Below are 12070 nucleotides of genomic sequence, written 5' to 3'. Positions count from 1 at the left end.
TGGCTAAAAACCAAAGTGAGAAAGTCAGAGAGAGACAGAGAGACAGAGAGACACAGAGCGAGAGAGAGAGAGACACACACACACACACAAGGAGAGACACAGACAGACAGCGTCAGAGAGAGCGAGCGAGTGAGAGAGACCCAAACACACACAGACAAAGAGAGAGACAGTAAGAGAGACAGACAGACGGTGAGAGTTAATTGGCTAAAAGCCAAAGTGAGAAAGTCAGAGAGAGAGAGAGAGAGACAGAGAGGGAGAGAGAGAGAGGGAGAGAGACAGAGTCAGACAGCAAGAGAGAGAGCGGGAGAGACAGAGGCAGACAATGAGAGAGAGAGACAGAGAGCGAGAGAGATAGAGATAGACAGAGACAGACAGCGAGAGAGAGAGAGAGAGAGAGCAAGAGAGAGAGACAGACAGTGAGAGAGAGGGGGGGAGAGCAAGAGATAGACAGAGACAGACAGTGAGAGAGAGGGGGGGAGAGCAAGAGATAGACAGAGACAGACAGTGAGAGAGAGAGAGAGAGAGAGCAAGAGAGAGAGATAGAGATAGACAGAGACAGACAGCGAGAGAGAGAGAGAGAGAGAGCAAGAGAGAGAGATAGAGATAGACAGAGACAGACAGCGAGAGAGAGAGAGAGAGAGAGAGCAAGAGAGAAAGACAGACAGTGAGAGAGAGGGGGGGGGCAAGAGATAGACAGAGACAGACAGTGAGAGAGAGAGAGCTAGACAGAGACAGAGACAGAGAGAGAAACAGACAGACAGACAGACAGACAGACAGACAGCGAGACAGAGTCAGACAGCGAGACAGAGACAGACAGCGAGAGAGAGAGAGAGAGCAAGAGACAGAGAGAGCAAGACAGAGAGAGAGAGCGAGAGAGACAGAGAGAGGGGGGGGGGCATAATGAATGTCTACAAAGGCAAGGCAGTGGCGTGGCTAAACGACCATGTCATTTCATTCCACTTGTTTTAATTTCGAGCGTGCCCCGGCCATGAGAGAAGGATTAGCCCTCGGTGTGGGTGTTGAAGTGGTGCAGTTCAGATCACAGCGAGGCAGGCTGATGGGATGACTCTCGCCGGAGCACAGAGCAAAGCACTCGCGCCACAGTTCCCCCTCAGAGGAAGACTGCTCATCATACCTCTTTACTGATGAAGGAGCTGGACAGGGTGACAATGGACCAGAAGAAAATGCCACAGCTCAGGATGACCTTTCTGTTGAAGCGGTCGCCCAGGTAACCGAAGATGGGAGCTGCCACCATGAAACTGCAGATGAACACTGTTGAAGACAAGAGGAAAGCAGAAAACATTGAGACCGGCAGCGGCCATGTCCTTTTCAGCATCAGTGATGTACAGATGTCACGCGGGTGTGTGTGTGTGTGTGTGTGTGTGTGTGTGTGTGTGTGTGTGTGTGTGTGGTGTGGTACTGTGCTTTGTTGTCCTTGCAAGGTTTATGAAATCCAGATTAACAAAGCTCAGCATTTTTAGTTCACGGGTCCGCTTTATGAAGCCTGGGCCTCTCCAGATCCACTGTGTGATGCCGGCCAGCCGGGATAACAGTGAAGGACCGCCAGAGGATACTTATGTACGTTCAACCCCCACCGACTAGCACGCCATCATACTCAAAACCTTTGTCTGAGTGACATTACTTAAACCCGGCAGAGGAAACATGCAACACTGACGATGCTTAGCGGCTCAGTTTAGTGTCATTAGGAAACGATTTTAAGAGGTGAGAACCGTCCAGGGTAAAACCTGAGATGACTTGAGATGATATTAATCAAAGAGAGGCGAAGGTGGGTAAAGGCAAAACAGTAAAAGTCTAAATACCAAGTAATACCTTCTACTGAGCTACTGAATCTCACTGTGAACCATTGTCTACAACAACTTAGAGCACAATGGAAACAGCACTTCTCTGGTGCAGCTTTTTTTTGAAAAATTCACCCAGTCTTCTTGATTGTTACTAGAGTAGGAAAAAACTTTTTCTATGTATGTATGTATGTATGTATGTATGTATGTATGTATGTATGTATGTATGTATGTATGTATGTATGCATGTGTGTGTATGTGTGTATGTATGTATATGTATGTATGTATGCATGTATGCATGTGTGTGTATGTGTGTATGTATGTATGTAGGTAAGTATGTATGTATGTGTGTGTGTATGTGTGTATGTATGTATATATGTATGTATGTATGCACGTGTGTGTATGTATGTATGTAGGTAAGTATGTATGTATGTGTGTGTGTGTGTGTATGTGTGTGTGTATGTATATATGTATGTATGTATGCATGTGTGTGTATGTATGTATGTAGGTAAGTATGTATGTATGTGTGTGTGTATGTGTGTATGTATGTAGGTAAGTATGTATGTGTGGAAAAGCCGACAAAAGAAACCGGAGTCTAGTGCAGTGAAATAACTGCAGAGCATGTGTAAAGCTGTGCACAAATGTGCGGCCCAGATTTCCCCTCTGCTGTGAATGAGGTTAACAAGTTACAGATGACTAGTTACGCCGCCCTTAAAAATGTAACAAGTAGGGGCGTCCGAGTAATGTAGCGGTCTATTCTGTTGCGTAAAAAACACGGGGGTCGGCGGTTCGAATCCCCGTGTTGCCTCCGGCTCGGTCGGGCGTCTCAGGCATCCCACAATTGGCCGTGTCTGCGGGTGGGAAGCCGGATGTGAAGAGTGGCGTATTTGGCCAAGTACAAATGAGAGAAAAAGGGGGATTAAAAAAAAATGTAACAAGTAATGTAACTATTTCAATTACTTCAAAGTAATGTAACTCATTACTTTTGTAACAAAATTTTTTTAAACTGCCAAAAATCCTTAAAAATAAATTCAAACCCGGCAGTGTAAACCTAACAGTGCTCAACACGGATTACTGCCAAACTTGTACTAAAAGTCCTTCATATCCCCGGCCGTCTTGGCCGAAGTAAGAGCCAAGAGAATAGTCATCTTGATAGATGACAACTCCAAGTCCACCTGGCCAAGCCGCTCAAGCAGCGGGCCAGCCAGCCAGCCCATCCAGACCCATCTGCACTGACCAACGAGGCGTCGAGTGGGGGGCCTCAGTCTACAGACACCCATCAGGAAGCGCTTGACCAAGGGGTGGCTACTGATTGCGAAGCGGTCAAACTCGTAACGGCCCGCTGTCATCGCTGCTGCAAACATCCCCGAGGTGGAAGCAGCGTGGCCACCATCAAACAGGTCCTGTAAGAACTGCAACACATCCTGCAAAAGGCGGGAATGTGGATTGAGGTCCCTGGCCTCGCACCAGACCTCGCAAAAGCCCGCCGGTGCATAGATCTGTCTCAGGTGGCGAGAGGTGGAGCCTCGAAGGGGTAAACCAGCAGCGATGCCCGTTAGGGGGTGGAGTACATATTACTTGATAGCTGTCAGGATTTAGAAAGCGTTTCATCAAATATTGTAAAATATTCTAAATTAAATTCACTGATTGCCACTTTTAAAATCAAATTAACCATAAAAGAACGTCACCAAAAGCGGCAAAGGGGGATTTACTACAGCCGCCGCCTGAATATCACATCCTGTTGCCGGCACGGCTCTGTTATCTGTGTTATGTCAGGGGGAGGGATACAACTTGTGTCTCTGCGCTGTGCATAAATAATTCATTAATCTGAATTTCCTTATGTGTTTTTCTAATTGCCCCACTGCTGACTGGACAACTCTGTCTCACTGTCTGGGCTCCGAGTCAATATTTATGAGGGGGACGAATCCAAAAAGGCTTTGAATTTTTAAACATCTTCATCAGGCAGCTGTGTTTCTCAGCCTTGATAGGGCAGACATGATAGTTTGGACAGCAACGTAGGCCAGTTCGGGAGGACGGCCCGAGCGCTTCGACACGTCATCCACATAAACTCACAGGGGTGTGATGGAAGAAGAGGACAAGAGAGTGGTGAAATAGGGGGGTGTTATATAAGACATGGGCCATACAAAGCTGGTAAAGACCAACTATCAACCTGGAGGACCGCCACTGTGATGCTTCAGAAGACGGCGTCCAGCGTCAGCAGATGTCGATGACTAACAAGATTAATTACGTAATGCGCATATTGAATGACGAGAAAAATAAGGGTATTATCAGAACTGCCGGTCTGCATGGCCTAGCAGTTAGCTTAGCCTGCCCCGCTTCTGTGTCCTGTCAGACCGCCCTCAGTGTTTCCTCTTGGGGCGCAGCTCCAGGCAGGGCCGTGGTCCCTGGGCCCACAGGACGCAGCAGACCAAGCTCTCCCAGCCGATCCAGCGCCAGCTCTCCCAGCCAACAAACGAAGACCCAAACTTAGACACAGACATGGACAAAGACACTGAATGGACGGTGTGGGTAGACGATCGGTATACCCTAGACGATCCGTATACCCCGGAAGTCAGGAGTTGTTACGAAGCAGTTCTATTGGCCAGTCGGTTAAAGGAAGTTGAGTTATTGTGAAGACACAATAGGACTGAGACCCTAACCCTAAACCTAAGGGTATAGGGATTGTGTAGGGTACACCGATCCTCTACCTACAGACGGGATTGGGTGAGGCCGCTGCACACGTGATCCAGGCTGCCATCTTCCCACTGTTAGCCGAGTCTTTTGGAATAAACTGCCCACTGAATTTAAAAGACCACAAGTTAAGATAAAAACTATTTCAAGCCAAGTTTTATAAAAGTACACCTTTGAGCCCTCACACTATAGAAGGTGCTCCATGATGGGGAAATATGGGAAGATAACAGAGGAAAAGAAGATCGTACTCAATTGTTTTGAAGTCGAAGAGAGGACTTTTACTGAGTGGCTAGGTCATACCAAATCCAATAAAAGCTGATGTTATATGGATGAAATGGATTTCTGCCTCAAAAAAGATTTATCATATTTAGACAAAACTAAAGGCAACGAAACACAAAACTGTAGTCTGGTTTACAGCCAGACACTGGATGAGCCCCATCCAGATGTGTAGAAACATCTAGTGTCGTGGTGGCTAAATGACCAGTTTGCCCCTCTGGACAAAATCTAGTCTGACAGTTTCTGTAGATTTAAATGCAACAAACAAGCTTTTTTCAGCGGTTTTTTTTTATTTCATCTAAACGGTAAAACAAACGACCCCGAGATACTTGAACTCCTTCACTTGAGGCAACAACTCATCCCCAACCCGGAAGGGAGCAATCCACCATTTTCCGGTAGAGAACCATGGCCTCAGACGTGGAGGTGCTGACTCTCATCCCGGCCATTTCACACTCGGCTGCAAACCGCCCCAGTGTGCACCGGAGGTCACGTTCTGATGAAGCCAACAAAACCACATCATCTGCGGAGAGCAGAGATGCAATTCTGAGGCTCCCAAAACGGACACACTCCTCACCTTGGCTGCGCCTTGAGATCCTGTCCATGAATATCACAAACAGAATTGGAGACAAGGGACAACCTTGGTGGAGTCCAACACCCACCGAAAACGTGTTTGACTTTGTGTCGAGAACGTGGACACAGCTTTCACTTTGGTTATACAAGGGCTTGTAGCAACTGCCCCGGTACCCCATACTCCTGTAGTACCCCCCCCCACAGAGTGCCCCGGGGTACACGGTCATAAGTAAGCCTTCTCCAAGTCCACAAAACACATGTAGACTGGCTGGTCAAACTCCCATGCCCCCCCCCTCAGCACTTCTGCAAGGGTAAAGAGCTGGTAGAACAAAAGATGATGGGCTGTGTTAGTCATTCTACTATCAAGGGTAAGTATGGGACATTATGTTCTCGTTTCATGTCATCTTATGCTATTCTACTTTCATGGCAGGCCACTTTCTAACGATTTACTGTAAAATAAATGCTGCAACATTGTTAAAGATTTAAATCAACTTCACACTGACATCAAGTGTGGGTGAAAACAAGCCAGGTGCACTGCAGTGAACCGGGGGAACCTGAATTAAATCAATTAGCATTAACGACACTATGTAAAAAGACGCCGTGTGTCCTAGCAATACACAAGGACCATCCTGAAGGTTTAATGGTGACCTCACAATGTGGAAATGGTTCAGGAAAAATGGAGTTTAAGTCAAATGTTATGGCACGACTGGTCAGCATCATACATGTGATGTTTCTTTGAGGAAAATAAACTGGATTCGTTCTCTTCTGTTCCATGTGAATCGTCCGCCTGGTTGCTGTCCGTGTCCTTCTACGTCCATGTCCCTGCCTTTCAAATGTACTGTCCCTCTTTTCTGCCTCGGCCCATCTGAGCTCCTGTCTTTCTCTTCTTCTTCGTCTCTGCAGTGTCTGTCATTGCTACTGCCCAGGCTGCGTGCTGCAGGTATTGTGTCATGTTAAATGACTCTGGTGGCTGCCCCCTGTTGCTCCACCTCTCTAAAGAGCTTCACCATCTCACCCTGCGGCCACAGCACCGCTAGAGAGCCCCTCACACACACACACACACACAAAGAGCACGGTGTAATGCAGTGTTCAGCATAGATAAGGCGAGGGAGAGGTCCACAATCATCTACCACCAGCTGGTCCACATGGCTTTTAAAGGCCAGGGGACCGATATCATTAGTCCTGCAGATCCGACAGCCGCTGTTCAGCAGCCCGTCTAAAAGACACGTCCTCGGATCATCAACTGGCCTGTTTTAGGCCATTATCACAACTGCACACCATCAGCTCTGTGTGTTTTGTTACACGTAATATTGGGATTCGTAAATGAACGATGTCGCTTTGCCGGGGTGGGGGCTCATTATCGCCTCGCTGCAATGCAACCGCATGGGAATGAAGTCAGCACAGGGCAACGTGTTGTGGTTTATTCGGCACCAGCCAAACAACCGCTCCTTCTATCTTTGCCAAGGTTTCTTTGCTGATTTCAGTGGATTTGTCCAAAACCTAAAAAAATGCATGTAACATTTGAATTTTAATAAAATGTAATACAAAAACAACTTTAAAATATAAAAAAAATAGAACAATTTGGATAAAATTGTTCTAGAATTACAAGGTCAACTTGAGAACCATGAAAATCATCCCGTGCAGTGCAGGGGGTGCTGTGTGCGACACGACAACTTGATGGGTGCTTCTTTATCTGATTAATACGCCTCATATTTCTGCTGGGTGTTGATCTGTTCGCACTTTTACAAACACTCTGGTGCAGTGTCTTCCAACCCAGTCCTCAAGGACCCCCTATCCTGCGGATTTTCTTTGCAACCCTGAATAGGTACCTGTTTGTAGTTATTCAACCAATCAGCAATGAGCTATGTCAGATGTTGCACACCTTGCATAATTAAGTGCTGTGAGATGATTGGCTGAGTAAGTTCAAGCAGGGCTACCTATAAAGGGTTGCAATGAAAATCTGCAGGATAGGGGTTCCTTGAGGACTGGGTTGGGAAACGCTGCTCTAGCGGCCAGTTTCAGTATACTCAACACTGAATGGTTAAAATGGGCAGTCTTGGGCTGATAGAGAAAGTGAAAATTACATCGTTTTTGGTGATGTGGCGTGATTACCCCCTGGTCCCATGCCGCTATTCCTGACGCTTACTCATTAAAATGAAGATTGAAGTGCAACGCCTGCATTTAACCATCAGCAGGCAGATGCTGAGGATGCAAAGGCTCTGTGCAGAGCAGGCACACAGTGGCCGTCCGGTGAACGCAGCGGCGCGGATGCTTTGGCGTGCTGCTCGTCACAGATGACGGGGTGGTGAGCTACACTGTCACTGAGTCATCCAAACATGCTTTGTCCGCTTCAACGGAAAGATAACAAGTGTTGTCAGATTGTTTATTTTTAGCAAAACATGATCCACCCTTCCACATAACAGGAGGGAGCGAGACTATTGTCTTTCCATCTGAGACGGACTAAAGCTGATATTCCCTGGTTTATTTGCGGGTCCCCTGCCAGCCCCGGCTCACTTTAATGAAAGAGCCATTAAAATAAAAGACAAGTGTTAAATAAGTTCCAACCGACTTCCCGTCACTTAAGCACTGCAAGTCATTTGCGTTTATTCACAGTGGGATGGAACGGATAAAACGCTGTATTTCTCCAGAGTGACAAGCTGTAAACTCCGAGAGGGCCTGTTGTAACTTTAAAAGGGAGTCGGATGTGGGATAGGGAGACAGAAGAGTGCTGATTAATCATCATGGATGAAAAGCAAGCAGATGAGAAGCATTTAAACCCCATCAAGACAACAGACAAGTCAGGGATGTGTCTTGTTGTAGCTGCTGTGCAGGGTCACACACCGTCATCATCATCATCAGAGGTCATCATCATCACCATCATTATTATTATCATCAGAGGTCATCACCACCATCATCATCATCATCAGAGGTACTCTTCATCATCATCATCAGAGGTCATCATCATCACCATCATTATTATTATTATCATCAGAGGTCATCACCACCATCATCAGATGTACTCTTCATCATCATCGTCAGAGGTCATCAACATGGACACGGCGGCAGCTGAGGCTGCATTCACACTGATGCCAAAGTGACCATGACACACACTCATCTCCTCCCAGAATGAGGGAGGAGCCCCGCCGGCCCAAAGGCCATTTTTAAAACCATCCAGATGTTCCCCTCTCACTCTCTGATGGCCATATAACAAATACCTGCCAGCTTTCACTTGATGGAATAAAAATATCTGTCGACAGCAGACAATTTATGACTTCCTCCTCTTTATGACGCTTATTTTCATACACACACACACACATATATATATATATATATATATATATATATATATATATATATATAGCCGTGTGGGAGGTGGCAGAGCGGTGCGGAGAATGGCTGCTGGGGGGGGGGGCTTCTTCTTTTCCCTGCTGAATTACAAGACAGAGAAATTTGTCCAGACACCATGGACAGGCCGGCAGGCCATCACAAGATCGAGACACACACACACACACACACACACACACACACACACACACCGAGGGACAATTTAGCACGATTCAGCTGACCTACATGTCTTTGGACTGTGGGAGGAAACCGGAGCCCCCGGAGGAACATGCAGACTCCACACAGAGGACGACCCGGGACCACCCCCCAAGGTTGGACTACTACCCCGGGGCTCGAACCCAGGACCTTCTTGCTGTGAGGCAACCGCGCTAACTACATGCTGCCATATATATATATATATATATATATATATATATATATATATATATTATATATATATTATATATATAAAATAAAACAAACTCTCAGGCTTGTTAACTTGAAGACACGGTGTGGGATGCCTCCATCCAGACTGGAGTCTTCATAAGAGACGCTAGTGACCTGTTTTGTTCTACAAGCAGTCTCACGGGCCTAGGTTATGTTTGGTACAATTACAAGATTTTCTGTGAATGACACATTCAAAGTGGCAGCTTTGGCACTGTGTCTCCATTCAACACGAGTGTAGCCGGGCCAAGTGTGCCGTGACAAAGCACACAAAGCTAACAGGAACAGACGCCGCGGCAAGAAGGTTAAAAGGTGCTCCATCCAGCACAATACATCTTCGCAATCCGAGGCTCGAACAAACCGAGATAAGGAAGGAATATATTCAGGTGCAAAGACACACCCAAAACTCTCAAGACGCACACCGGACATGGCAAATCTAAACAGAAACTTCAGTAGAAAGCCCTATAAGTCAGGCAAAGTCAAGCAGATAAGCACACACCGTGTGGACTCAGGCAGGTTTCAGATCATACACAAGACCTGCCCCATACCCCTCCCCCCATGTTCCTACCCCTCCCCCCATGTTCCTACCCCTCCTCCCATGTTCCTACCCCTCCTCCCATGTTCCTATTCCTCTCCCCATGTTCCTACCCCTCTCCCCATGTTCCTACCCCTCTCCCCATGTTCCTATCCCTCTCCCCATGTTCCTATCCCTCTCCCCATGTTCCTATGCCTCTCTCCATGTTCCTACCCCTCTCCCCATGTTCCTACCCCTCCTCCCCATGTTCCTATCCCTCTCCCCATGTTCCTACCCCTCTCCCCATGTTCCTACCCCTCTCCCCATGTTCCTACGCCTCTCCCCATGTTCATAACCCTCTCCCCATGTTCCTATCCCTCTCCCCATGTTCCTACCCCTCTCCCCATGTTCCTATCCCTCTCCCATGTTCCTACCCCTCTCCCCATGTTCCTACTCCTCTCCCCATGTTCCTACTCCTCTCCCCATGTTCCTACCCCTCTCCCCATGTTCCTACCCCTCCTCCCATGTTCCTACCCCTCCTCCCATGTTCCTATCCCTCTCCCCATGTTCCTACTCCTCTCCCCATGTTCCTACCCCTCTCCCCATGTTCCTACTCCTCTCCCCATGTTCCTACTCCTCTCCCCATGTTCCTACCCCTCTCCCCATGTTCCTATCCCTCTCCCCATGTTCCTACCCCTCTCCCCATGTTCCTACCCCTCTCCCCATGTTCCTACCCCTCTCCCCATGTTCCTACCCCTCTCCCCATGTTCCTATCCCTCTCCCCATGTTCCTACCCCTCTCCCCATGTTCCTACTCCTCTCCCCATGTTCCTACTCCTCTCCCCATGTTCCTACCCCTCCTCCCCATGTTCCTACCCCTCTCCCCATGTTCCTACCCCTCCTCCCATGCTCCTACCCCTCTCCCCATGTTCCTACCCCTCCTCCCATGTTCCTACCCCTCTCCCCATGTTCCTATCCCTCTCCCCATGTTCCTACCCCTCCTCCCATGTTCCTACCCCTCCTCCCCATGTTCCTATCCCTCTCCCCATGTTCCTACTCCTCTCCCCATGTTCCTATTCCTCTCCCCATGTTCCTACTCCTCTCCCCATGTTCCTACCCCTCTCCCCATGTTCCTACCCCTCTCCCCATGTTCCTACCCCTCTCCCCATGTTCCTACCCCTCTCCCCATGTTCCTATCCCTCCCCCATGTTCCTACCCCTCTCCCCGTGTTCCTACCCCTCTCCCCATGTTCCTACCCCTCCCCCCATATTCCTGCCCCTGTCCCCATGTTCCTACCCCTCCTCCCATGTTCCTACTCCTCTCCCCATGTTCCTATCCCTCTCCCCATGTTCCTATCCCTCTCCCCATGTTCCTACTCCTCTCCCCGTGTTCCTACCCCTCCTCCCATGTTCCTATTCCTCTCCCCATGTTCCTACCCCTCTCCCCGTGTTCCTACCCCTCTCCCCATGTTCCTATCCCTCTCTCCATGTTCCTACCCCTCTCCCCATGTTCCTATTCCTCCCCCCATGTTCCTACGTCTCTCCCCATGTTCATATCCCTCTCCCCATGTTCCTATCCCTCTCCCCATGTTCCTACCCCTCTCCCCATGTTCCTATCCCTCTCCCATGTTCCTACCCCTCCTCCCATGTTCCTACCCCTCCTCCCATGTTCCTACCCCTCTCCCCATGTTCCTATCCCCCATTGTTCCTACCCCTCTCCCCATGTTCCTATCCCCCATTGTTCCTATTCCTTCCCCCATGTTCCTATCCCTCTCCCCATGTTCCTATCCCTCCCCCCATGTTCCTATCCCCTATTGTTCCTACCCCTCTCCCCATGTTCCTATCCCTCCCCCCATGTTCCTATCCCCCATTGTTCCTACCCCTCTCCCCATGTTCCTACCCCTCTCCCCATGTTCCTATCCCTCCCCCCATTGTTCCTACCCCTCTTCCCATGTTACTCTGCCTCTCCCCATGTTCCTACCCCTCTCCCCAGGTTCCTATCCATCCCCCATGTTCCTACCCCTCTCCCCATGTTCCTACCCCTCTCCCCATGTTCCTATCCCTCTCCCCATGTTCCTACCCCTCTCCCCATGTTCCTATCCCCCATTGTTCCTACCCCTCTCCCCATGTTCCTACCCCTCTCCCCATGTTCCTACCCCTCTCCCCATGTTCCTACCCCTCTCCCCATGTTCCTATCCCTCCCCCATGTTCCTACCCCTCCCCCCATGTTCCTACCCCTCTCCCCGTGTTCCTACCCCTCTCCCCATGTTCCTACCCCTCCCCCCATATTCCTGCCCCTGTCCCCATGTTCCTACCCCTCCTCCCATGTTCCTATTCCTCTCCCCATGTTCCTACTCCTCTCCCCATGTTCCTATCCCTCTCCCCATGTTCCTACCCCTCTCCCCATGTTCCTACTCCTCTCCCCGTGTTCCTACCCCTCCTCCCATGTTCCTA

The 12070-nt window shown here is 48.9% G+C and overlaps 1 protein-coding gene across 2 annotated transcripts in view; it reads right to left on the bottom strand.

Moving 5' to 3' along the window:
• spns2 (SPNS lysolipid transporter 2, sphingosine-1-phosphate) overlaps nt 1-12070 on the bottom strand; it is a 70674-nt gene that overhangs the window by 40504 nt on the left and 18100 nt on the right. For both annotated transcript variants that reach the window (XM_056284998.1, XM_056284997.1), the window contains exon 2: nt 1136-1272. In XM_056284998.1, coding sequence (XP_056140973.1) covers nt 1136-1272 — 137 coding nt within the window. The remainder of the gene's footprint in view (nt 1-1135; nt 1273-12070) is intronic.

This window comes from Lampris incognitus, chromosome 8, assembly GCF_029633865.1.
Source record: "Lampris incognitus isolate fLamInc1 chromosome 8, fLamInc1.hap2, whole genome shotgun sequence".
In the NCBI taxonomy this organism is placed as follows: Eukaryota; Metazoa; Chordata; class Actinopteri; order Lampriformes; family Lampridae; genus Lampris; species Lampris incognitus.
Note: the sequence above shows the minus strand (reverse complement) of the source record. Positions and strands in the feature narration are given on the sequence as shown.